Here is a 27352-nt window from a genome sequence, read left to right on the forward strand (position 1 = left end):
TTTGTTGTAGTGAATTCTCAAATTCATCAGGTGTTGTAGACTTTCTAATGACATTCTTTATACTTTGATAGTAGTCACAAAAATCAAAGGGTTCAATTTATCTAGGAATTTGTTAAGTATGTGCCACAAATAATATCAATGTACTGTTTGAGGGGAAACTTAGGCAATGCCTTTTGTCGTAGCAGAATCCTAATTAGTGATGATCATATTTGGTGCATGTTTAGACATCACTTTTATGAACTTGTTAAGCATCTATACAAAAAACTTAGTTTTCTCATCACTTATAAAGCCACAACCAAAAACAATTATATGATTATAATAATTAACTCTTACAAATTATGCAAAAATCAATCCATATTTGTTAGTGTTATGTGTTGTATAAAATACAACTATACCACCAAATACATTGTATGTTGTCATTGAACTCTTTCTCCTATTAAATCTATCATCTGAATCAGTCTCGTAAGAAAAAAACTAATTTCTTCTCTTTCTTAGATGCAAATAACTTGATCAGTGTTCAACATCGATATCTTTTTGTTCATCCCTTAACTCTTTCTTAAAGTTTCTAATATTTCTTTCTATGTAACCTACCCGCCCAAGCCCTCTATACTCTATATCTAATAATCACATTTGTTGACAAGTTGGAACATTGACAGCTGAAAATTATTGATGATCCGGTGGTAAGGTGGGGCCCGCTCGACAGAAGGTCAAGGCGGTCAGCGCCCCGAGAGTTCATCCGATCGGGTGACCCATCTGCCGGATCGACACGGGGAATACCCAACCCGACACTACGACAGCTCGACCAGATCTGAGTTTTCGACGCTCAAAATGCTCAAGTATGGAGGAACGGAGTCCGAGCGACCGTCCCGCTCGACCGAATAGCGGACACATCCCCGACCAAGTAGGCATGACTCCCTCGCTCAACAGGACGGAGCCAAGATAGTGTTGGTCCCTTTGGAGGCAGACAAGAGGGGAGGAGTGAATTGCCCTGAAAAATAAATTCGACCTTTCTCGGATTTTCAACTAAATAAATAGCACTTGTAATTAAAATAGAAAGAGACCAAAAAAAAATAGATACAAAAGAGTTACTTGGTTTGCAATCAGAGGATTACTAATCCAAGGAAAGTATGACGCACTATTTGATGATCTCCTTCGGGTGGAGTAACCTCTTTACAACGTTGACAGCACAAAAGAAAATGTAGAACTGAAAGAACTGGATTACAAGTGAGTTGTTCTAACTGTGAAACTCAGTGTTATATTTATAGCACTGTTTGGGGCGCCCCGAAGGGTTTCGGGCGCCCTGGGGGGATAAAATTTTATACCCTTCGCATGGATCGCGGTTTGACCGCAATCTGGATAAAAGTTTGATCCGGGCGCCCGGACACCCAAAGTCAACTCTAGTTGACTTTTTCATCCGAGGCCTTTGCACCGATTCTGTTTGCCTCGGTCCAGGTCTTCTGCTCCGGCTCTGCTAGCTTGGGTGATCTTGGTCATCCAAAATAGGGCTCACCCGAACCCAACTTCCGGCCTTCTCCTCGAGCAGCCTTCCTTCCCGATTTCTCGTCCCTCGAACATCGCGTACGTTCTTCTCGTCCACCGGTGTACTCTTCTGCGGTCACCTCGTCCCTCGGATGCACCGAGCCCGTCAGCTCTCTCCCCGTGCCATCCTTCTTGCTAGCCACGTCTTTCGCTCAACTTCCTGTGCTCCTAAGCTCCTGCACACTTAGACACAAGGGTTAAACTAAACATGGCCTAACTTAACTTATTTGATCACATCAAAACACCTTGGGATTCCAACAATCTCCCTATTTTTGATGTGAGTAACACAGGTTAAGTTAGGGTAAAACAGACATAAAAAAATAAAAAATGTTGCAAATAAGTGTAAGTAAGATTTTTTAATAAAAGAAATTTTAAATACACCTCCCCCTAGACTTAACATTCTTCTCCCCCTTTGATCACATAAAAAATTGGGATTTTTTAACAAGTCTAAGGTAATTTAATTTTTTTAAAAAGAATTGGCAAGTAGAGAAAAATACCTAAGGTAGGAAAACTTTTGTTTTTCTAAGTTAAAAATTTTATGCAACGGAATAAGTAACTTAAATTTTTTTTTTATTTTTCTAAGTTTTCGTAAACATGAATATTTTTGAAAATATTTTCTAAAACAAATTGAGTAACCCTTTAAAGTATTAAGTAATTTTAATTTAATGTTTTTTCAGTTAGTCAATTAAATTATTTATTTCAATACTTGGCTTCCAGGTAGTGGCGAGGCACTAGACCTTCTTGGTTATTGGAGCAACAACCACTTTCTTAGACAAAGCTTTATAAAGAAATTCACTGTTTAATTTTCTCACTGAAAGTGCTAAATTTAATTAACAGTTCAAGTTAAACTCAACTTTGGAACCCAATATAGATTCCATCCTACAGGGTTAATCAGGTATTTTCTAGGTACATAAGCTTTTGATATTTTTCTAATCTGACTTTTATGAAACCTATAGTACCAGTTTAATCATTTATAATTTTTAAAAGCAGAAATATTTGAACAATAAAAAATTTTCAAGTTTTCTTTTTCTTTTAATTTAACATTTTCAAGTTTAATTTTATCAAAATCCTCTATCAAACAAGATTTTACTAAAGTTCTTTTTATCTCTAAGTTTTCATTTTTTTTTAATTTAGTATTTTCACTTTTTAATTTATACATAGACTTTGTCATAGCCTTAATACCGAAATAAAGCTAATCAGGAGGTAAGAGACATACTTCACTTACCATATCAGACTTGAAGCCTGACTCCCCCCCTGTTTCGCTGCATTCATCTGAAGTCGCTCCCCGTTCATCAATGTTGGGTTCTGATGTACTTTGCCCTCCATAGCTCGCCATCAGTGCTAGTCCGGCATATTCTTGTACTTCAGATTTAGATGATGAAGTGGCGTCCCAAGTAACTTTTAGATTCTTGTGCTTCTTGGGTATCTTGACTTTATCTTTCTTGAGTTCTGGGCAATCCTCTTTTAAGTATCCTTCCTTTTGACACTGGTAGCAACGAACTCTTCTTCTATTTCTCGGATTCTTCTTATTCTGCATTTCTTTAAATTTATTAGATCGAAAGAATTTTTAAAACTCCTTACCATATATGCTTCTTGATCTTCTTCTGAGTCTGACTCGGGTCCATCCTTCTTGGTTGCATTTAGCGCCATAATCTGGCTTGATTCCTTTGTTGTCCCTGCACATCTGGTTTTATGTAATTCAAGAGTAGAAAATAATTCCTCTAGAGTACTTACCTCCAGGTCCTTTGAAATGTAGTAGGCGTTGATGATTGACGTCTATTCTAGAGTTCTGGGAAAAGCGTTGAGTGCGTAGCATATGGTGTCCTGGTTGGTTACCGTTTGACCGAGATTCTCGAGTCTAGTAATTAACTCTTTTACCTTTGCATGTAGATCAACTACTTTCTCACCTCTTTTCAGACGGATGTTCGTCAGTTTGTTCCCAGTATATCTCTCCTTGCGAGTTTGGCTTCGGATGCCCCTTCGTGGAGTTCCAAGATTTTTTCCTAGAGTTCTTTGGTCGACGAATAGCTTCCAATGTAGTTGACTTCTTGAGGTGGCATCACTCTCAGCAAGTGATATTTCGCCCGGTTGTTTGCAACGGAATCACTTTGTTCCTTCTTTGTCTAAAGGCTAGGCTGTCTTCTTTTTCCTCTCAATTCTGATTCATAGGAGCTACAAAATCATATTTTATAATTAGATGAATTTTGAAATCGATTTTCAGAAATACCTTCATACGACGCTTCTAGTGTGCGAAGTCCCCCACGAATTTTGGCGGAACGATGCTTGGTCTGACCATTGGTTGCTTGCTTCAGTCGGCGGTTAGTCCTTCTGAAGCGTCCTCGCTCTGATACCACTTGTTGGTCCCTTTGGAGACCAGCAAGAGGGGAGGGGTGAATTGTCCTAAAAAATAAATTCGACCTTTCTTGGATTTTCAATTAAATAAATAGCACTTGTAATTAAAACAGAAAGAGAAAAAAAAATAGACACAAAAGAGTTACTTGGTTTGCAATCAGAGGATTGCTAATCCAAGGAAAGTATGACGCACTATCTGACGATCTTCTTCGGGCGGAGTAGCCTCTTTACAACGTTGACAGCACAAAAGAAAATGTAGAACTGAAAGAACTAGATTACAAGTGAGTTGTTCTAACTATGAAACTCAGTGCTATATTTATAGCACTGTTCGGGGCGCCCCGAAGGGTTCTGGGCGCCCTGGGGGGATAAAACTTTATCCCCTTCGCATGGATTGTGGTTTGACTGCGATCTAGATAAAAGTTCGGTCTGAGCGCCAATGCTGATGTCACCCGAAATCTCCTCGGAATTCATGCAAATCACGCCTATTAAGGCTGAGCATGCGCCTGCGCTTAATAATGTCGCCCATTAAATGTTGCCCTGTGGGAGGGCGCCACGCGTCGTCGCCGCAGCCGCCACACGTCCGAGGTGACAGCTGCAGATGTGACGTTTGACGGTTTGAATTCAATGGCTGGATGTGCACTTCGATTCCCATGCTCTAGATCGGACGGCTTTGGTCGGCCGAGCCAAACCTTATAAGGTTGTTGCTTCCTCCTCTGTGCCCACTTTGCTGCTTCTTCCCCAATTGCTGCCAACGGTTCTGCTCGTCCCGTGCTCCGGCTATTCTGTTCGTTTAGTGCTCTGACGATCCTTGCTGTCTTCTTTGTAAGCTTTTCGATCCTTTACAATCTCCCCACTTCTTTGCAGCTTTCGTAGTCTTTCCCTTTTCTCATGTTTGCTTGGTTTTTCCCGATCATCTTCTCCGTCGAACCACCTGTTCTTATTTTCCGGCAATGGCGAGCTCTTTTCAGCCGTCCGACCCTGCGCTCGGACCTTGGTATACTACTATGGAGACCAGATTCGACGCGGGCGACACTGCGAACCTCATAAATTCCTTCGACCTTCCCGTTGACCATGAGATCATTCTGGCCTCATCGTCCGACTGGCCCCATAACCCGCCGACTGACATTGTGTGTTTTTTCCGAGACCAATTTGTGGTCGGTCTTCGATTCCCCATCCATCCCTTCATCACCGAAGTTTGCAATTATTTTCGGGTCCCCTTAGCGCAGCTCACTGATAACAAGTCTATCACACTCGTAAAACAAATTAATAATGTATATTCCATAAACCCCTTAACTACACAATCATGTTGTAATAACGAGCCCAGGATCGAACCTCGAGGAACTAATAATAGGATGTAATCTTAGGATTGTACGTTATTCCTATTTTTGATGGTTTTTATCATGAAAACGGGGGTTTGAACTTTGAATATAAATCTAACAAATGAAAAGCACAGAAAATAAGAACTAATCTAATGCATAAAGAAAATCTAACTAGGTGTCAACAATCAAACTATAACGCATTGTCACCCTACGTTTTGATTAAATCGTTAACACACTTAAACTAAAAATGAAATACAAAACACAAGTGAATTTAATCTTAAGCATAGAATTAAGTAGCAAGACATTAGAAAAACCTAATCTAAAGCACCAATTAAAACCCTAATTTAAAACCTATCCACTTAACAATTAACCAAGCATAAATTAAACACAAGTAGAGCTTCAACAATGAAATGAAATGCTAAATTACTTGCTAAAAAAAATACAAACATAAAAGGAATCTGTGCCAAGCTGTAAAAACAGGAACAAAATGAAATAAAAGGGAATAAACTCTAACCGATCCAACTCACAACCAATCCATACAAACTTCAGACTCTTCTTGTTCGTCACACAAGAATGCCAAAGTCAAGAACACTCAACTCCGGATCTCAATGAAGAACCTCAGCTGCGTCTCAGTTCGAGGTATGCTCAACAACGTCGGCGGACCACCTCCGGCGAGCTAGAACAACCCCAAACCCCATAAATGGCCGAAAATATTGGAAATCTGCAATCCGAAATCTCTAGATCTAGGATGAAGTTGTGGATGATGGTTTGCTGTCGGATGGAGCTCAGGAACACCGGAGGACCACCGCCGATAGTCGCTGATGTGAATCGGAGTCGCCGATTGGAAGAACACCTCCAAATCGGTGCTGGAATAGAGACTGCCGGGAGAAGAATTCTGCCGGAGGAAACACCCAACGACGGGTCCAGATGATTGGGATGACGCTTCCGTGAAGATCTGCACCGAATTTGAAGCTTGATAGGATGATCGGAGAAAGAATCGGGGTCGGAATCCACCGGAAGAAGAACGCGCGACGCAAGGAACAACGCGGAGGAGTCGACAACCACGAACACTGTAGCTTCTCTATTTTAAATTAGATCCAGATCTGAACGGATGGCTGAAATCGATTTGGAGCTTGACCAACGGTGAAAAGTTGCCTAAAATCTGATCCGAAGGTGCTGATCTTGATCAAGGGTCTGGATCTACTCTCCCTTAGGTCAGATCGACCAGATCTTCACTGGATGGTTCAGATCTATCCAATCTTCGATGAACGGTCCATAATGCTCCGCAACTGATCTTCTCGTTTAAACTCCGATTCGAGCACAAATTCGATTCGAATAGATCCAAATCCAAGATCCTTTGATGCCTACAAAATAAGAATCAAATATTAGCATCAAATAACACCAAAAATAATATAATTTATAATTAAGTCTAAAAATAATGACAATGCATGAAATATAATGCAAATCTAGGTTTTATCTATGAACATAACATCAAATCATGCATGTATGAACCAAAATAATACAATAAAATTATGGTTATCACTCGCCCCCAATTCCTTTCGCCTTCTGTATGACGTAGTGGTCTTGTTTAAGGTGCACAATATCCCCTTAACTCCCCAGGCCTTCCACTTCTTTTATTATCCTAAGCAGTCCGAATTGGCACCTACCTCTTCCAGTCTCGGATCAACCTGGTCTTTTTTGACAAAATGGCCACTTCAAACAAACACTAGAAAGATTATTTTTTCTTCCTACGACTCCCCGAATGATCGAGCTTCCGGACTAAATGGTAGGTCGGGCTCCCACCTCAACCAGATCTGAAGAAGTACAAGACCCGGTCGAAATACCTCCATGCAACTAACATGTTGGCCGACCTGAAGTTCAACATCCACAAGCTGCTGCCTGAGGGCGTTATGTACATGTTCGGGCTGAGTCCGACCCGAACGAAGCTCCCAAGCAGCTTAGGTAAGAGATTTCTTGACCTTTTCCTCTTGAGTCTAATTGATTCTTTCCTTCTTTTGCAACCGACACCATGATGCACTCCCGAGCAACCGGTATCATGAAGGTCAAGCAAGCTGAGATCAAAGTAGCTGTAACAAAGGAGATGGAGAGGCTCGGCTTGACCCCGGTCGGTTCACAGGAAAGCACACTGGGGGAGACCCCAACTGTGGGCGAGGGGACCGCCGAACAGACGCCGAGTGTAGAAGGGGCAGTTGACTCTCACTCGGTCTCAAAGGTGCCACCTGCCGTTCATACTGAGGGCTCGGGGTCTTCGGGTGATGAGGTGACGCTTAACCTTCGTAAGAGATGTCGAACGGACACGCCCGCCCACTCCGCCACTTCGGCCGTGCAAGCTTCCGAGCGGAGAGGCACTCCATCTCCAGCCGCTCCCGAAACAATTGAAGCCATTTCCTCTGACTGTACTCCTTCCTTGGCGATCTCCCGTAGGATCCCATTGTAGCACAGCCGCTCACGACTTTACCTCTGGCTCAGCGGCGCATCATGTGGTCCGCGGTTCTCCTCGTCCCGCCTGCACAAACCTCCGGCCCTACGGCTTCTTCTCAATCGACACCGAGCAGGCGGCGGTCCATCACCACCATTCTGCACTTGCCCACCGATGACTTGCTCGCGCTGAGCGACCAACCTTATACCCCCGAGCATCAGGTCTACTTTTGTGGGCGACTCGCCAAGGTTTGGGAGGAGGCCAGAGGGCGTGCCGTGACGATGCCTCCCGGGCTGCTCGCCAACAGCCACATGCAAATGGCCGCTGGCGTAAGTTTTTTTATCTATTCATGATTTACCTTCGTTCGCCACTGACACTCTTCCGTTTGGATGCAGTATTGGGTGGAGAGTGTGGCGGTGTGCAACCGCCTGGCCTTGGTGGAGGAGGAGCTGCAGAAGCTCAAGATCTCTGGGGGAGCCTCTTCCTCCCAAGGGCCATCCGTCGCCCAGTTGCAGGCCGATCTAGAGAAGACCACTAAGCTCTTGGAGGCTGAGCGGAAGAAATCGGTCGATCAGGCCATCATGCCGGGACGACTCCAGACTCAGGTGAAAACCTACGATCACAAGATCAAGTTGGCCACCAACAGGAAGAACCGAGCCATAGCTGACCTGGAGCTGAAGAACCAGGAGGCTCGGAATGTGGCCAAGAAGCTCAAGAAGGCGGAGAATTTTCTGGCCTTCGAGCGGGACAGTCGTCAGGCTAGGAAGGCTGAGCTTCAAGGTCAGGTGAAGCGCCTTGAAGAGGCTCTGGAGGCCTCCCGTGCCGCCCTGAAGACTTACCAGGATGCCGAGCCGAGCCATTTCACGATCATGAAGCAGGGATACCTCCACTCGGACCAGTTCCTCACGAAGGCGACCACCCAGATCATCCAGTCGTTTGAATTGGCCATCGACGTGACGATCACCCATCTGAAGGCGAACGACCATCTCCCTGAAGCCTTGCCTGCCAATGCTGTCGACCGTGTCCAGCTCCTCGACTCTATATTTGACGAAGCTTTTGAATATATTGAGTGAGCGATGAGTTTGTAGAGAGAAATTTTGCAAGTCTTTAATGTATCCCTGACGATCGGCGATGCCCTTTTTGTTAATGCAATGCATGTTTGCTTGTAGTACTTCCTTTTGTCATGTTTGGACCGTCTTCCCGCTCGGGGGTAGTCATTAGGTTTGTAATCCTGAATGGGGAATCCTTCCGCTGGTTTGAGCCTCCGTTCGCCCATGAGAATCTATCAGGTTTTTACCTTTGGGGTTTAAGGTCGCCACTCGACCGTCGGTGGAGACCTGGGTTTAACGTCGCCGCTCGACGGTCTTCTAAGACAGGAGTTTAAGGTTGCCGCTCGACCGTCAGTGGAGACCTGAGTTTAACGTCGCCGCTCGATGATCTTCTAAGGCAGGAGTTTAAGGTCGCCGCTTGACCGTTGATGGAGACCCGGGTTTAATGTCGTCGCTCGACAGTCTTCAAGGCAGGAGTTTAAGGTCGCCGCTCAACCGTTGATGGAGACCTGGGTTTAACGTCGCCGCTCGACGGTCTTCAAGGCAGGAGTTTAAGGTCGCCGCTCGACCATTGGTGGAGACTTGGGTTTAACGTCGCTGCTCGACGATCTTTAAGGCAGGAGTTTAAGGTCGTCGCTCGATCGTTGATGGAGACCTGGGTTTAACGTCACCGCTTGACAGTCTTCAAGGTAGGAGTTTAAGGTCGTTGCTCGACCGTTGGTGGAGACCTGGATTTAATGTCGCCGCTCGACGGGTGGTGTTGCCGTTCGGCAAAGATTTTAGCAAGCATTTGCTTTTGATTTCAACCCTACATTTTAAAGGGTGCAGGGATATAGAAAATACATTAATTACATCAGCGCACCTCTCATCCGGCTCAGTACAACTGGAGATGGTTCGTGCTCCATGGACACTCGAGTCGCCTTCTGTCCTCATCCTCCAGGTAATATGCGCCCGGGCAGAGCTTACCCACGACCTTGAAGGACCTGGCCCACGGGGCTTCCAACTTGGTGACATCGTCGATCGGCTTCACCTTCTTTCATACGAGGTCACCAACCTGGAACGACCTCGGGATCACCCGCCGATTGTAGTTCTGCCTCATTCTTTGCCTATAAGCCATCAGCCGAAAGGCTGCTTTAGCGCGTGCCTCATCCACCAGGTCCAGCTCCAGCTCCAATAGTCTCCGCTCGGCATTGTCTTCGCCGTAGTTCTATATCCGGTCGGAATCGACTCCGATCTCAACGGGGACGACCGCTTCGCCTCCATACACCAAGTGGAATGGGGTGATTCCCGTACCTTCCTTAGGGGTTGTGCGGATTGCCCATAACACGTCGTGGAGCTCGTCTACCCAGTTTCCTCTAACGTGGTCGAGCCGAACTCGCAAGATTTCCCGATTGGTGACTTCAGCCTGCCCGTTGCTCTGTGGGTATGCTACCATATAAATTTCTGGACCATCTGCTTGGTTATTCTCACCAACGGCTCAACTTCGACCCACTTGGAGAAATAATCCACAGCGACAAGCAAGAACTTCCGCTGACCTGTCGCCATGGGGAAGAGCCCCGCGATATCCATACCCCATTGGTTGAATGTGCATGATATTGTGGAAACCTTCATTTCTTCAGTGGGTCGGTGCGAAAGGTTATGGTACCTCTGGTAGGACAAGCAAGTGGCCACCGTCCGAGCGACGTCTTCTTGCAAGGTAGGCCAAAAATATCCAGCCAATAGAATCTTCCTTACTAGTGATCGGCTGCCCGGATGTCCTCCACAGGAGCCTTGATGTACCTCGTGCAAAACGTAGTCGATGTCCTCCGAGCTGACGCACTTAAGCAGAGGCCGGGAGAAAGCCTTCTTGTAGAGCTGATCCTCGATTAGGGTGAAACGACCAGCTCTTCTTCTCAATAAGTGGGCTTCTTCCCGATCGGACGGCGTGACTCCCGATCGTAAAAACTCTGTTACCGCTATCCTCTAATCGCTAGGGAAGGTGAGTCCCTCCATCTGATCTGTTGGAATGTATACTAAAAGCTTAGTTTTTTTATAAACATTTATTTAGAAATAAGAATGACATTGGTCAAATGTCTACATTTATGCTAAGTATAGTTGTTCAATTAATTTATATTGTAGATAACATGGTGTGTGGTGTCACACACAGAAGATCATGTTATCAGTTCCTTATAAATTATAAACAGTTGCTCACAACCAAGATGGAATGAGACAAACCATAGGAGTGGTTGTAGTGTAATTAGGTATTAGTTTATCTTGACTAATAAATTACACTAGTACACTATGAGTGTATTGAGCAGAATCATTTGAGGTAGTTTCTTTTTATATTGACTATATAAAAGAACAATACCTTTGTTATTATGGAAGTGTGTACTCTTAATCATGATATATATAATAACAAGCACATATACTTAATATTTATTTCTTTAATTTATCAAAGGGTGTGATTTAGCTCGTTAAATCAATAGGCTCGATAAGTTGGGAAATAATATTATTTATATGGTGTGTTGTTGATTATAGAATGAAACTGTGTCCTAGTAATCTAGGTTGATGATGTCCCCTTGAGGAGCTCATAAGGATTGTCATGTAAACCCTGCAGGTGGACTTAGTCCGGTATGACAATAAAGATGAGTCGTACTACTCTTGGAACTAGATATTAATTAAGTGAGTTGTCAGTAACTCATTTAATTAGTGGACAATCTATATCTTAAACATAGGGAGACTAACACACTCATGATAAGAAGGAGCTCATATAGTAATATGGGATTGGTGCGGTAGTTCAATAATAACTCTTTAGTGGAATGAGATATTATTGATGAACTTGAGTTGGGTGTTCGGGGCGAATACGGGAAACTCAAGTTTATCGGGAGACCAAAACCAATTCCTCCTCTCGGTCCCTGTCGTACCCTCTTATTTATAAAGTCTTATACCCACCTATACCACTTTCTTACCCATCCTTAGGTGGTCGGCCAAGCCAAGCTTGGAGCTCAAGCAAGGGTCGACCAAGATAAGCCTTGGATGGACCAAGTGGTGGCCGACCCTAGCTTGGAGCCCAAGCTTAGGTGGCCGACCACATAAAAAATAAAAGGAGTTTATTTTAAAATCTTTCCTTATGTAGAAGCCATGGTTTTAAAAGAGAGTTTAAAATTTAAATCTTTCCTTTTATAGTTTTCTACAAAAGATTAAGAGAAAGGTTTGATATCTTTCCTTATTTGTAGTTAAAAGGAAGATTTTAATTTTTTATAAAACTTTCCTTTTTGTAACCATCCTCATGATTTTAAAAGAGAGTTTTAAAATTTAAATCTTTCCTTTTATACCTTTCTACAAAAGATTAAGAGGAAGATTTGATATCTTTCCTTATTTGTAGTTAAAAGGAAGATTTTAATTTTGGAGAAAACTTTCCTTTTGTAATCATCCACATGTTTTAATAGAGAAATTTTAATTTATAAAAGTTTCCTTTTATAATCAACCATGAAGAGAATTTTTAAAAGAGAAATTTTTATTTTAAAATTTCCAGAAACAAATTAGGAAGTTTTAATTTTGTGTTTAAAACTTTCCTTGTTTAGAGGATTTGATATGGTCGACCATTGAAAGAATTATAAGGAAGGTTTTATTAATTTTCCTTTCATTGGCAAGGAAAATAAGGAAGCTTTAACTATATTTAAAACTTTCTTTATTTGCCAAGATCAAGGAATATAAAAGAGAGGGTAGAGGTGCCTCATCTCATAATAACATATCATCTAGTATTCCTCTCTTCTCTTCCTTGGTGGTGGCCGACCCTCTCTTCCTCCTTTTCTCCTATTCTTCTTCCTTGTGTGGTCGGCGGCATCTTCATCTCAAGGAGCTTGGTGGTGGCCGGATCTTGTTAGAGGAAGAAGGAGAGATAGGAGGCTTTGTTTCTTAGCATCCCTTGGAGCTTGGTTGGTGACCGAAAGTTCTTCATCTCTTGAAGATTGTTGGTGGCCGAAACTTGCTTGGAGAAGAAGGAAGCTTGGGTGGATTCTTGTCTTGGTATATCGTCGCACACACGACGTCCAAGATAAGAAGAGGAATATGACAGAAGATCGTGAGGTCTATAAGTTACAAAAGGTATAACTAGTTATTAGTTTCCGCATCATAACTAGTTCATCCTTTTGTTTAGATCTTGAAATACCAAACACAAGAGACTAGTGATTCTAGGTTTTCAGATTTATGATTCAATTTGTGTTTCTTTTATTTTTCGATCTTGTGATTCGATTATTCTTATTGGTTAAACCTAGGGTTACTATAAGAAGATTAAATATTGAATTTCGTTGAAAGACTTTGTCTAGGAAGTGGTGGATGATCCTATACCCAAGAAGGCCTAGTGCCTCGCCATGTTTAACCTGGAAGTCGATCTCTAAAATAAATATTTAATCAAATTTGTAACATAGGTGGATTTGGATTAAGAATGTTAAGCATCGTTTGCGATCCAAGTCTAAACCTCTAAGAACAGATAAATTGAATTTGGAATCAATAATGTTAAGTTCTGTTTGCGATTCCTAATTTAATTTCTAAAGAACACAATAGGTTGTTAGGAAAGGTTCAGGACTTGTACAAAATTTTTGTACAGGGAAACCGGATATTCCGAGTAGCAACCAACACGGTCGATGTGTGCCACTAAAGATACTTGCTCGATCAGCCATGCAATGATGGTTGGAGAGAGTGAGCTTGCCAGTTTGGCCAGCTCGTCTGCCACTTGGTTCTCCGTTCGGGGGATCTTCTAGATGATTACCTCTTAAAAGTTGGTCTTCAGCTTTTCGAAGGCTTCGGCGTATAGCTTGAGCCGCGCGTTGCTGATCTTAAATGCTCCAGTCAACTACTGAGCGACTAATTGAGAATCAGAGTGGATCAGAACCTTGTTGGTGCCGACATGATGAGTGGCTTGTAGGTCGCTATAAGCGCTTCGTACTCAGCTTCGTTATTAGTGGCCCGGTATTCTAGCCGAACGGACAACTGCATCCGTTCTTCTTGCGGGGAGATAAGCAGTATGCCTATCCCACTCCCTTGCCGAGTGGACAAACCATCCACATATATCTTCCAAGCAGCCTCGGGTTCAGGATTCTGCACCTCGGTGATGAAATCCGCCAAGGACTGTGCTTTGATGGTCGTTCGGGGCTGATACCGAATGTCGAACTCACTGAGCTCCGTTGTCCAGTTGATCAGTCGTCCGGATGCCTCGGGATTGAGAAGAACCCTCCCCAGAGGACTATTGATCATGACAATGATTGTATACGCGAGAAAGTATGTGTGAAGCCTCCGAGCGGCAAGTACTAAAGCAAAAGCAAGCTTCTCGAGACCAGTGTAGCAGGATTCAGCGTCCTTTAATATGTGACTTAGAAAATACACTGGTTGTTCTTCCCCATTTTGCCGAACCAACGCCGAGCTGACAGCATGCTCGGTCGCGGACAGATAGATTCGGAGTGACTCACTCGCAGTTGACTTGACTAGTACAAGTAGTGAATTCAGATACGCCTTGAGTTCCTCGAAGGCCTGATCGCACTCCTCATCCCACTGGAACTTGGTGGCTCGGTGCAATATCTTGAAGAAGGGTAGGCTTCGGTCTGACGATTTGGAGATGAACCGAGATAATGTTGTTATCCGACCGGTGAGGAGCTGAGCTTCCTTCAAGTTTCTCGGTGGTGGCATATCTTGGAGCACTTTTACCTTTCTGGGATTTACCTCAATGCCCCGCTCAGTGACGATATATCCTAGGAAACACCAACTTTTCGCGCCAAACAAACACTTCTGAGGATTTAACTTGATTCCGTACGCTTGGAGGGTCTGGCAGGTCTCCTTGATATCTGCATAGAGATCAGCCGCTCGGACGGATTTGACCAGTATGTCGTCAACATATATCTCCATGTTGCGGTCGATCTATCTCTGAAACACTTTGTTCATTAACCTTTGGTAGGTGGCTCCTGCGTTCTTCAAGCCGAACGACATCACATTATAACAGTATGTTCCATCGGCGATAATAAAACTGACCTTCTCCTGGTCCTCCTTGGCGAGCGGCACTTGACGATACCCCTGATATGCGTCCAGCATGTATATCAGCTCGCACCCAGCCATGGAGTCTACCATTTGATCAATCCGGGGTAGCGGGTAGAAGTCCTTTGAGTAGGCTTTGTGAGGTCTCGGAAGTCAATGCAGGCACGCCACTTGTTGCCTGGCTTGGAAACCAGTACTATATTCGCGAGCCAGCTCGGAAATTGAACCTCCCGTATGTGGCCGACCTCCAAAAGCTTCTCAACTTCCGCCCTGATGATCAAATTCTGTTCGGCGTTGAAATCCCTTTTCCTTTACTTTACTAGTCTGGTGTCCGGTCGAACATGGAGCTCATGCCATGCGACGCTCGGGGAAATGTCAGGTAGCTCATGCGTGGACCATGCAAATATGTCATGATTTTGCTCTATGCATTTGATCAGTTTGGCCTTCTACTCGGCTTCTAGGTCGACCACTATAAAGGTAGTCGCCTTCGCTCGGCCCGGATGTATCTGTACTTCCTCCTTTTTCTCATAAACTAGATTAGGAGGTTTTTCAGTTATACCGCTAACCTCTAGTCAGGGTGTCTTCCGTGCGAACTTGGCTTCTGATTTGACCATTTCGACGTAGCATCGTCGAGCGACCAACTGATCGCCCTTGACCTCTCCTACCCGATCTTCCACTGGAAACTTGATCTTCTGGCAGAAGGTTGAGATGACCGCTCGGAATTCATTGAGGGTCGGTTGGCCCAGAATGACGTTGTAAGAGGAGGGGGTGTTCACCACGATGAAGTTCATGGTCCTTGTCCTTCTAAGGGGTTTCTCCCCAAGTGTTATGACCAACTTGATTTGACCGATTGACTGGACTTCATTACCGGTAAACCCGTATGCGGGGTTGTCATCGACAGTAGTTCACCTCGATCAATTTGGAGTTGGTCAAACACCCCTTTGAAGATGATGTTAACTGAGCTGTCAGTGCCAACGAATACATGGTGAATGGTATAATTTGCAATTACCGCTCAGATAATGAGGGTGTCGTCGTGCGGTATTTCGACTCCTTCGAGATCCCTGGGACCGAAGCTTATCTTGGGCTCGCTCGCCTTCTCCTTGCTGCAGCCTATGACGTGGATCTCTAGCCGTCGGACGTATGACTTTCGAGCTCGGTTGGAGTCTCCGTCGGTCGGTCCGCCGACGATAATGTTGATCTCACCCCGCACGGCATTGCTTCTATTCGCCTCCTCCCGAGAGGTCGATCGGCTCTGCTCATGTGAGGCTCGTGCAGGATCGGTGCTTCTCCTGCGATGTTGGCTTGGTGATTCCCGGGCCTCTTCACGCTGTCCGGTTCTCTGATGTCCGTGTCGTCGGTCGGGTGAAGATGATCGACGTCGGTAGCTCCTTGGAGTTGGTTGTGCGACCGGGGTAAACCCGCGACAATCACGGGTGTTGTCGGTGGCTGATTGATGGAAAGAGCAGAACATAGGAGTCCATACCTTTCCCTTTGGCTTTGGTCGCTCGGAGGTCACATGCTGGACGACGTGTGTCCTTGCTTCCTGATGTGGCCGTGCTCCTTTAGCTCGGTGCCCTCTTGGTGGCTGGTGACTAGTCGGCGACCTTTGCTCGGCCGGCACCGATGGTTCTGACAGCGCTTACTTCCTTCTGGCTGCCTGGGCTTCCTTCACGTTTATGTATTCGTTGACCTTCTTTAGCATATGGTTGTAGTCTCGGGGTGACTTCCTGACGAGCGATCAGAAGAAGTCCCCGTCCACAAGCCATTGCGTGAACGCGTTCATCATGGTATGGGACGAGACTGAGCGAATATCTATTGCTACTTGGTTGAAGCGCTGGATGTAGGCTCGGAGAGTCTCTCTTGGCCCTTGCTTCATGGAGAACAGACTGATGCTTGTCTTCTGATAGTGCCTGCTGCTCGCGAAGTGGTGGAGGAAAGCCGTTCGGAAGTCCTTAAAACTCCTGATCGACCCGTCCGACAACCTCCAAAACCAGCGTTGTGCTGAGCCGGATAATGTCGTGAGGAAGACTCGACATTTGACTCCATCTGTGTATTGATGAAGAGTAGCGGCGTTGTCGAACTTACCAAGATGGTCGTCGGGGTCGGTTGATCCGTTGTACTCTCCAATCGCTAGAGGAGCGTATTGCCTCGGTAGCGGATCTTGCAGTATCGCCTTGGGGAATTGGCGGTTGATCCGCTCGGGAGACAAATCAGCTTTCGGCGCTTTGCCTTTCCTCGCATCCCGAACGGGCGCTTCATCTGACGAAGAACCTCGCTCTTGGTTTGCTTGCGCGATCTCGGAGGGCGTCTGGAACAAAATCTGGTGGAATGGTATCGGGGTGGGTGACGCCTCTCCTTGTGTGCCGGTCGGCCCTTTATTCTGTCCCCAGATGGCAACTATTCCAGTCGGTCTTCCTGTGCCGCTCGCCCTCCCGAGGCTGATGTCGTCTGTTGCGCTAGCCGATCGGCCAACGCTCTCTGCTACTGCTGCTCAACTATTTTCGCCGCTCGTACTTATATGAGTGTATCGAGCTCCTCCTGAGTGAGCATCATGGTGTGAAGTCATCCAGTTTCTTCTATCTCCTCAGCCCGGATGCAGGTGCATTCCCACAGATAATGCCAAACTTGATCCTGTCCGAGAGACGAGTCGACGAATGCTGGGGAGATTACGCTCACGTTGACTGGATAGACTGAAGATGACGTGGGCCTTCGACGAGCTACGCCTGCAACCACAAGTCGTTAGTGCCGAGCCGGGGAGGGATTCCCCGGCGATGGTCCTCCGACGCTAAAGTCAGTCACTGACGACAAGTGAATGAAGTAGAGAAGAGAAAAGAGCAGCAGCGTAACTGTGACTACAGTAGTGAACATACCTCCGATGAAGCTCTGGGGCTCCTTATATAGGGCCCCCGGGAGCGCGCGTGCACACTTGCCGAGGCGTGCACGCTTCTCAAAGCTTACCGTGAAAGGACGTGTCAACAAAGCGTCCCTGACACCATACCTTAACAACCCGAACATATATCTAACAAGACAGCGGAAGTTTCTACCGTACGATCCTCCACCTGACCATGCCGTCGATCGTGCCGTCTGCCAGTAGCGCGAGTTCCCAAAAGGATATCATTATATTCTCCTTTTGTCCATTACTGGGCCGAGCGAAGGAGTCGCTCAACTAGTCTGTTGTCCTACTGATATTGCGACCGGACCGAGCGGGATGTCCGCTCAGCCAATGGTCTGCTATCTTGGCTCCGTCTTGTTGAGCGAAGGAGCCATGCCTACTTGGTCGGGGATGTGTTCGTTGTTCAGCCGAGCGGGACAACCGCTCGGACTCCGTTCCTCCATACTTGAGCCTTTTGAGCATCGAAAATTCGATATCTGACCGAGTTGTCGTGTATCCCCTGTGTCGATCCGACAGATGGATCGCCCGATCGGACGAACTCCCAAGACATTGATCGCCTTGACCTTCTACCGGATGCACCCCACCTTACCACCGGATCAATACTTATTAAAAATTAATCTTAAAATCTACCGGACCCAATACTACGTAACAACTGCAACCCTCAATAAATATCATTTACTACATGGTTGAATGAGGTCATATATTTATAGTGACGAAATAGATTAGTCGAAAAAAAAACCGCAGACATTTCTGATCCAAAGTAACCGCTTCTGTTGCTGATGTCCAATAACATCAAAAATACACAGCTACCCACCATGTGGCCAGTGCTCCTGCTTGTCCCTGAATCGAGGTATTTCCTGTTTCGTTAAATCCAGGAAACACTTTAGTTTGTTCTCATTAAGCGCTGATGATGTCATCAAACGATACTGGAGTCACTAGTTGGGCGGTGCAGCGGTATTGGCATTGCTTGTTTTCGCGGAATCAAAGTTGCCCCTCTGCCTCACTGTCGTCAGGGGATCTGAACGCTCGGCTGGGAAGACAAAGGACAACGAATCCCCCGGGTCTCTCCGGTCTCTATCGTCGGAGATCTAAGAGCCAAATCACGAGAGGCGGTGGCGGAAGTCGGAGCCAGTTGTGCGGCTGCTGTCGCAGACTGGACTTACTGGAGGATCCTTCTTCGCCGCATTCCGGCGACTAATCCTGTGGATTTGAGGTCCTCACGGAGCGGAGGGGTGGCTTAGAGGCGCCGGCTCGGAGTGAATGTACATCCCGCCTCTGCGGGGCACAGATTTATCTGCAGTCGACACTCGACATGGAGGCGGATGCGGATGCGCCGAGGGTATACCAGGCCTGGAAGGGAAGCAACGTAAGCGTTGATTTGTTTATTGCAACTTTGTTCGGCGTTTATGCCCAGTTTAATCTAGCCATTTGCTGTTTGAAGGCAAAATTAGGGTTTCTTGTATGATTTTTGCAGAGGAAAGCAGTGTGAGATTTTAGCTTTTCTTTCTTTCTTTCTTTCTTTCTTGAGGGTATGTAAGCTTGAAACTTCCTTTGTTTGCTTGCATCTAGAATTCCATCTTATTTATGTTTGCCATGCAGAATCAAATCGAAACTGTTCAGAGTGATGCAAAATGAAATTTTAGTTTTTTTGTTGGTGTAATCGAAGTTTGAACTTTTGTGAAATTGAAAGACCTTTCATTTCGCTTGCACTCTAAAATTCCATCTTATATATGCTTGCTAGCTAGAACCATATTCAATCTGTGTTGCGGAAGTATAGTGAGATTTGAATATTTCAATTCGTTGTTAAGTGTGTAGAATTTTTTACTTAAAATCAGATTAGAGTTTGTTTTGTGTCTAATTATGATCTTTAGCCATGCCAAGACTCTGAACAAAGAGGCAGGAGAATGATATCTGTAACAGTTACTCATGTCGCACTAATTCACTAAAAATCATAACATGATGTCTTTGATGAGATTTTTTTTTCTTCCAATTTCTACTTTCTCATAAGGTACAATGACTCATATCGCCAGCAAGTAGAAAGTACCAAAGTGACCTATTTGGGCTTGTTTATATGAACTTGGATGTTCTGGTCCCTGTGCAGAAACTCCACACACCTCCGTTATGGTTGGATTAGCCATTTGCATATGTAGTTGCTGTGATACTACTGGTCTGTGTTCTTTTACCTGAACGGAGCTTCTAAATTTGATATGGAATTCATGCTTTGTTAGAGTGAATATATTACACTTACTTTTATGATGGAGAGAAATTAGAGCATTTTTTGTTAGTTTGTTTGATGGTGCTCTTTTTGAAATCCTTTCTTAAACATGTCCTAAGTCTTTGAAAATATCCACTACTGTAGACTCTTTTTTTGGTGAAGCTAAATATACTAAAATAGTCAGGTAGCTTAGTTGAATTGTGAGAATGTTTTTGATTTGTTAGCAACATGATTTTTTTTTTTATGATCTTTAGATTTAGTTCTAGCTGGTTCAGCTTTACTGTGCAGGCACTGAGAAATTTTGCCAAAGCTTACTAGCTAGTGGCCACCAATTAGTTTCAATTTGGTCATCACTCCTGGATACCCATTGTGCTAATGTTACTGTAATAATGTTTGATGAGCTAATTGAGTGATTGTTTTCATTTGTTTTTGTTACTATTCATTTCATTGGGCCCAGATATTAATGAAATTTCTTTTCATGAATCCCTTATTAACATGTTTACATTTCTCTGCAGATATTTTTTCTTCAGGGGAGGCTTATATTTGGCCCTGATGCTAGATCAGTGTTCCTCACAATATTCCTGATTGTTGCTCCCGTTTCAATCTTCTGTGCATTTGTTGCTAGGAAACTAACAAATGATTTTTCTGATTCCCTGGGTATCTCTGTAATGGTAATAACTATTGTCTTCACTTTATATGTAAGTATTCTTATCTTTGCATGTTTTTTTTTCTTCAAATTTATCTGAATTATTTATTTAGAAGGGGAGCCTTGGTGCAACGCTAAAGTTGTTGCTTTGTGACCAAAAGGTCACGGGTTCGAATCCTGGAAATAGTCTCTTGCAAAAAATAGGATAAGGCTGCGTACAATGGATCCTTCCCCGGGACCCCGCATAGCGGGAGCTTCGTGCACCGAGCTGCCCTTTTTTTTTATCTGAATTATTTATTTAGATAGCCATTTTTCATAAAAACATGTATCAAGAGTTCCTTCCAATGTGAAAATGATTTTCTAAAACAGTCGGAGAAGCTTTAAGGTTTTCCAGCTCTATAGTTATTGTTCTACTCTTTCTATACTATCTTAGATAAGAGGGTGTTGCTGACAATAAGTCTGGGTCGATTCCGGTATGGAATACCCTGCTGGTTGCTTCAGCCTCTCCTTGCATGTACTGTTGTTACTAGGCGAAGCCTCCTGTAATTTACCTTCCTTCCGAAAAGTGGGGGGCCACCCTGGAGAGCCGCCGAGGTGACAGTTTCATCTTTGCTGCCAATTAGATAAGACAATATCGTAATAATTATTTATGTTTTATAAACCATTAGGCAATGGTTTCATATTTTTTTTTGGAAGTTCCTATCTAAAATATTAAGTTACTAGATTTCTATTGTTCAAAATATTAAGCATGTTTCATCAAAAAACAAAATATATTAAGCTTGGCTTTTTTTAGACCTTAAGAATTTAGCATGGAGGCTTCTGTTTTATATTCTTTCTTCTAGGTTTTTGCGGTTTAGTAACTTTGGAAGTTTGTACTTATATTCATATTTCTATTATTGTTTCTCTTTTAAAATTCTGTCTATAAATTTGATGGAATATCTTGTCCACGTACAATGATCTTTCTATTATTGTTCTCTTTTAAAATTCTATTGTCGATGACACCTTAAGTGAGTCCCTCCAAAGGATATTCCACATGCTACTAATCAGGACTGAGCCTTACAAATTACAATGTCCTCATACTACCACAAACGATCTAATTAGTATGGTGACAATTTTGAAAGCCACAGGTCCTATTAATTTGTAAGGACTTTAAAAAGGAGGTAATTAGTGAATCTTTTGTCTTGAAAGGAGAGGATTGACGTCTTAAATTAGAGCGAGTGCACAAGTTACTTAAAGCAGCATAGGAACGGACATTCCAAGGAACAAAGATCTCAGCATTGCATATCTAAATCCAGACCCCAGATTTTTGGAGGATGATGAGGTAAGGCAGATGATCACATTAGTAGGAACTATCTTCATAAGGTAGAAACTCATGATAGTGTTTGAACAGTTGAGGAGGACATTGTTGTTATTGTCATCTCATAGGCGAATAGAACATACCTTTTGCAACTTGATATTTAAATTCAACTTGGGTAATATGAGTTTAGACCAAGAGGAAGATGTTCAAACTTTTGATATAGATGTGACCAAGACCATGTGTTTGGGAAATGCTCTGGAGTTGGAGGTCTAGGGCATTAGTTTAGTTAGACTTAGGTTGTCTTAAGGATCATTGACATATGTTAGAGCAGGTGTTCATGTGTCCTGGAGATGTTTTATATGATATAAATCCTTCATTTGCAACCTTCAGCTTGTGTACAGCACTCAAGTGGCATGGTGAATTTTAAGAATTACATGAGCAAAACTGTGAACTCTGCTTATCTGAAGGTGAGGGTATCTAGTTGACCTATTAGGTAGCACCATTACCAGATCAGATGTGTTCAACTTGATCAAGATAGAGTCAAGGAAATGGATCAAACGTCTCTGGTATGGGTGCATGCTAGAGCTGGCTGAGAGGGGAACGAACACTCTAGAGCTTCACCTTGGAGTGTCCAATGGAGAAGTACAACACTATCTCGCTAAGGTGGAAGTTTGTGTGTTGGTGAGATGGCCCGGTGTTGTACTTTGCCATCATCTCTTTGACATATCACCACCACCAATACAACAATAAAATTGACCTGTTTAACTCTTCAAAAACTTAAGACAAAATTGATGAAGCTAAGAGGATAAATATCTCGCTAACAGAAAATAAAGCTTCACAAAAAAAAAAAAAAACTCTCACCAAGTGATAAAAAGGAAGATTATCAATTAAAAAACTGTCATATTACAACAGCAAAAATTCGAAGGAAATTTTTTTACTGTTCTAGGTTCAAAAATTTTTGAATGTAAATAACAAAGGTGAAAGTTGATAAGGCTGAACTTATTGAGGAAGAAATGGAAGAGGGAAAAATAGTTATGTTAGAAGAAGATGATCACATCTCAATTGGAGAGGATATGGATTTATTGTGATACAATAGGTATATGTGTTTTTTATTTTTTTTTAATATATTTCTGTCTATCAAAAGATAGTTGAAAATTTTTAGGATATTATTCTAGCAATATGTATTCTTGATCTTAATTTATTTTGATATTTGTAACTATGAATTTTAGCAATCACATTATGGTGTTAAATAAGATTTTCATACAAATTTTATTGAGGTATGTATTTCATTTTTGAGTTAAATATATTTTATCATAAACCTTATGATTCAATAAAATTTATAATTTGCAAAATCACAAAAACAATTAATGACTTGAAGCACAATTTAATAACCTTGATCACCACATTTATCAGTTCCAATGATTAGTAAACATAATTGTTAGAATGGAGTATAATTATAGTAGGTTGGGTTTTATAATATTTTTGGGTGAGATTGAGAGGAAGTGTTGAGGATCCAATTGTAAATAAAATAGAGCTTCATTATACATATACAGACATTAGATTTTAGACTTAAAATGACATGAATGATGATCTATGGTAAGGTAGAGAGGAGTACCTACATATACACACTAATAGTTTTCCCTAGTTTTAACACATCAATATTATAAAGTTACATGGTTAGGTATAAATGGAATTGGATAGCTAGGGTGATTAAGAAAATTTAATGAAATTAACCAATAATTAGAAATATCTTAATCATCTTGGTATTACTAATAATGTGACCTTACATATTCTCATGTAGCTCAGTAGCAAGAGAAAGTTCTCGTGTTTAACCCTAAATCACAGGTCACTTCCCTTTATTTCTCTTGTAGGTCTATATCTTCAATGGATTACATGAGATCAACAACTGATTGTGCAGCCACTAGTTGACTGTTTTTAATGATAAATTAGAGAAGTTTGGTGTTGAAATAAGGGGAAAATGTAGCATCTCTTATCTTTGAAAGAAATTTTGAAGAATAAGATAGCTAAAAAAAAAAGTATTTGAAAGCCGTTTTGGCAATATCCCATGATTACATTGCCTGAAGATTTTATTTACCTCGTTTTCTATATCCCCCTATTTGCTAACTATGAATTGCATTCCCTTTCTTTGGGCTGTGTGCTCCCATCAGTGATGTCCTATGCTTTAGGCCAGAATGTCCTAGTACTCTTTAGCTATTCTATTTTATTTTCTTCTCATGAAGATCATTTAAGTATTCACCTAAAACGTCCATTCTGCATGATATTAAGCTTGCATTTCATTATACAAAATATGATGTTGTAGAACTATCATCTTATATTTTATTATTTGATTCAAACCTATATTGTTTTTGTATCTGATACTATCATACATTCTTACTGGAAATTTTTGAAATGTTTATTGGATCTTCTGTCAGTTGAATGTATGACTGGGGCTTTACATTTCAGGATTTAACTCTTCTCCTTCTTACCTCTGGTAGAGATCCCGGTATAGTTCCTCGTAAAACACATCCTCCGGAACCTCAAATTCTTGAGGGCACTAATGAAATTGGAGGTGTCCAAACTCCACAGTTACGGTTACCACGAGTGATGGATGTAACTGTAAATGGTAAAACTGTGAAGGTGAAATACTGCGACACTTGCATGCTCTATCGGCCTCCTCGCTGCTCTCACTGCTCAATCTGTAACAATTGTGTGGAACGCTTTGATCATCATTGCCCATGGGTTGGACAATGCATTGGACTTGTAAGTTGCAAAATCTTGCATAACTTATCCAAATTTAATTTCTTTATTAGCAAGAACTTCCAAGTGACCCACACACTCTTGTATTATATGCATTCTGAGTTCTCTTGACTAGAACATTAATAATGGAAACGACTTCTTGTTGTTCTTGATATTTGCTATTCTTCATGCAGAGGAACTATAGATTCTTCTACATGTTCGTCTTCTCATCAACTTTGCTGTGTCTTTATGTCTTTGGATTTTCCTGGGTGTGCATAGTAAAAATCAGAAATGCCGAACAAATAACTATTTGGAGAGCAATGATCAAGACCCCAGCTTCTATTGCCCTCATAATTTACACTTTTATATCAGTTTGGTTTGTCGGAGGCCTCTCCATCTTTCATTTATATCTTATAAGCACCAATCAGGTAAAGCTGGTTTTTTATGTTATGAATGAAAATGTTAAACTCTTTCCATGAGTTTCTTATATAAATTCTCTGTATCATTTTAGACTACTTATGAGAACTTCAGATACCGTTACGATCGGAGAGATAATCCATACAATAGAGGAATTGTGGTGAATTTCAAGGAAATCTTTTGCTCAAGCATACCTCCCTCAAGTAACAAATTACGTGCAAGGGTACAACGAGAGCAAGGGTACACAACACACTCTTCAGGTGGTGGTTTCATGAGCCCGAACATAGGTAAATCTGTTAATGACATTGAGATGGGCCGGAAGCCTGTAACCTGGGATGAACTAAGGGCAGTCACACAAATTGGTGGAGGAGAAGAGGGGCTAAGCAATAGAAACATGATCGATGATAGGAATGGTGAACTTGGAGAGGCTTCCCCTGATTTAAGCAGGGAAGTTCTTGTGACAGGGAGCATGGAAATGCAATCTGCACTGCACAATAGGCGGTTAAGTTGGGGAAGAGGTGGAGGCTTGGAGATGGCACCTGATATTCTAGCTGCGGCATCTGCCACGTGGGAAACCAGTAGGACAAGCAAGGTTAGTGGCAGCAGCAGTACGGCTGTTGGAGACTTGTAAGTTCTTCTAAAGATGACACTCCAGGCATGGGTGTTCTACACAAGCTGTGTGCAGTAGAAAGAGCTGGTGTTTCAGCATCTTGATTCGTAAGGTATCTTATCTTTTGTGCGCTTCATTCTCTTCTCTATCCTGTGTTTCTTATGAAACATTTACTGTGTTGTTGTAGTCATGATTTTAGCTTTTCTTAGAATATTGGTCAAAGATTTGGTTGTTTGTCACATGTATATATATTTTTAGAACATCTATCCAAGATAGTTTTCAACTGAATATACACACGGATCGATTAGTGTGATATGTTTCTTGCATGCTACATCTATTCCGCTAAACTAACTGATGGTTAGGCGATTTAGGCCATCAAAGGCAACAGATTTAGATGTCACTGGTTGACAACTGATTAGATTGTGATCAGTAAATTGTATCATTTGAGTGTCCATGTTGAACCTCTGCTTGTAATTTTTCAGACATTCTACTTGAAATAACCAAGGCGTTGAATTTGTTATTCTTCTACTTGTCTAGAGAGGTTGCACTGCCTGATAGATGAAGTATATTAAATTTGACCGTTTGTCATATGATTTCTTCAAAATATTTGCTATTGATTTCTTTTATCAAATCAAATACTTTCCTTTTCAAAATAATTTTAATTTAGAGTGGATCATAGTGAATCAATGGAATTGCTTGGTAAGATGTTATTTCCTTCTAATTATTTTATCTTCTTTAATTTTTCTTACAAAAATTTAAATAACTAGATTGCCCTGAGATTAAATGCCATATTCCATTAGAATATAAAGTAGCAATAATCACAAGAAGTACTAATCTATTTCTTGATAAATTGTTTATCCAAGTCGAAAACATTTGATCTCCTAATGTTCAAAGTGAAACTTGAAAAAGTAAAACTCTTGCAAACAACATAATTAGGAGAACTGATGAAAAATTAGACTGGACCAAATTGTGAACACCAAGAGTCAAGGAGGTGATGATTAATGAGTGGATCAAAGGTTGGTTGGATTCTAGTGAAGAAAAAAAAATTGGCACATCACTCATTTCTCACACCCTAACTTTTCCTCTCTTTTTCCTCCTCTCCTCTTCCTATGCATGCATGGCCTCTCATACATCATCACTGCATTCAATTTGCATGTCAATAACCTCTTGAAAATTTGGCCATCCTCATCATTCATCCTCTTTTTCTTTTCTTTCCTTCTCCCCCACTTCAATTTCAAGGCCAAACCGTTGTTCCACCATCCACCTGGAAAAATGCCATCATAACATGGACAACTTCCTTTCTCCTCCAGTTTGTTTTTTCTCTTGAAAAGATCTATCATCTAACATTTTTCAAAATTTCTTTGATCCTTTTTTTTTAAATTATCCTTTCTTATCAACAACGTTAACTGAGTATTTTTCTTTTAAAAAATATTAAAATTTTACTTTATCTTATGTGTTTCATTTTGAAACCGTTTATACAAAACACCACCACTATAGAACTGTTTTATACAAAACAACTCTAAGTCTATTTTGGATATCAAAATATGGGTAAGATATTACCTTGATAATATTTGAAAGAGAAATACCCTTTTGACTATATAAATAAAATGGTGCTTTTTCAGATTTTTCTATCAATTTCTTTCCATTATGTGCCATCAAGAGAGATTATACCTCAAAATGTGGATTCCAAGAATTTTAAAGTTGAGGGGTTGAGAATCAATATCTTAAATTTTAGAAGATTTTCTTTATGATGAATAGCGGGTTTGAGAAAGTGGGTCATCTAGAATGTCTTTTTTATCATGATGATCGATAAAATTTTTTTATAAAATCAGA

At 42.1% G+C, this 27352-nt stretch overlaps 1 protein-coding gene across 2 annotated transcripts; it reads left to right on the forward strand.

Moving 5' to 3' along the window:
- The first annotated feature begins 18540 nt into the window (after window positions 1–18540).
- LOC122019980 (probable protein S-acyltransferase 7) lies at window positions 18541–25809 on the forward strand. Of its 2 annotated transcripts, none has more exons than XM_042577650.1 (5): window positions 18541–18964; window positions 20329–20511; window positions 24220–24516; window positions 24687–24920; window positions 25004–25809. In XM_042577650.1, exons 1-5 carry the CDS (start codon window positions 18911–18913, stop codon window positions 25538–25540), a joined length of 1305 nt encoding a protein of 434 aa, XP_042433584.1. In that variant the 5' UTR covers window positions 18541–18910; the 3' UTR covers window positions 25541–25809. The 2 variants fall into 2 exon arrangements, with proteins under 2 accessions (XP_042433584.1, XP_042433585.1); XM_042577651.1 differs by having other exon boundaries at window positions 20329–20484.
- Window positions 25810–27352: the final 1543 nt, after the last annotated feature.

Source organism: Zingiber officinale, chromosome 9A (assembly GCF_018446385.1).
Source record: "Zingiber officinale cultivar Zhangliang chromosome 9A, Zo_v1.1, whole genome shotgun sequence".
NCBI lineage: Eukaryota > Viridiplantae > Streptophyta > Magnoliopsida > Zingiberales > Zingiberaceae > Zingiber > Zingiber officinale.

What these genes read in the sequence shown, in the direction of transcription:
- LOC122019980 (XM_042577650.1), top strand. Translation starts at nt 18,911, where the DNA reads ATGGAGGCGGATGCGGATGCGCCGAGGGTATACCAGGCCTGGAAGGGA. An exon ending in AGGCCTGGAAGGGAAGCAAC is followed by an intron (nt 18,965 to 20,328) that starts GTAAGCGTTGAT and finishes ATTTCTCTGCAG; the next exon opens with ATATTTTTTCTTCAGGGGAG. An exon ending in TTGGACAATGCATTGGACTT is followed by an intron (nt 24,517 to 24,686) that starts GTAAGTTGCAAA and finishes TTCTTCATGCAG; the next exon opens with AGGAACTATAGATTCTTCTA.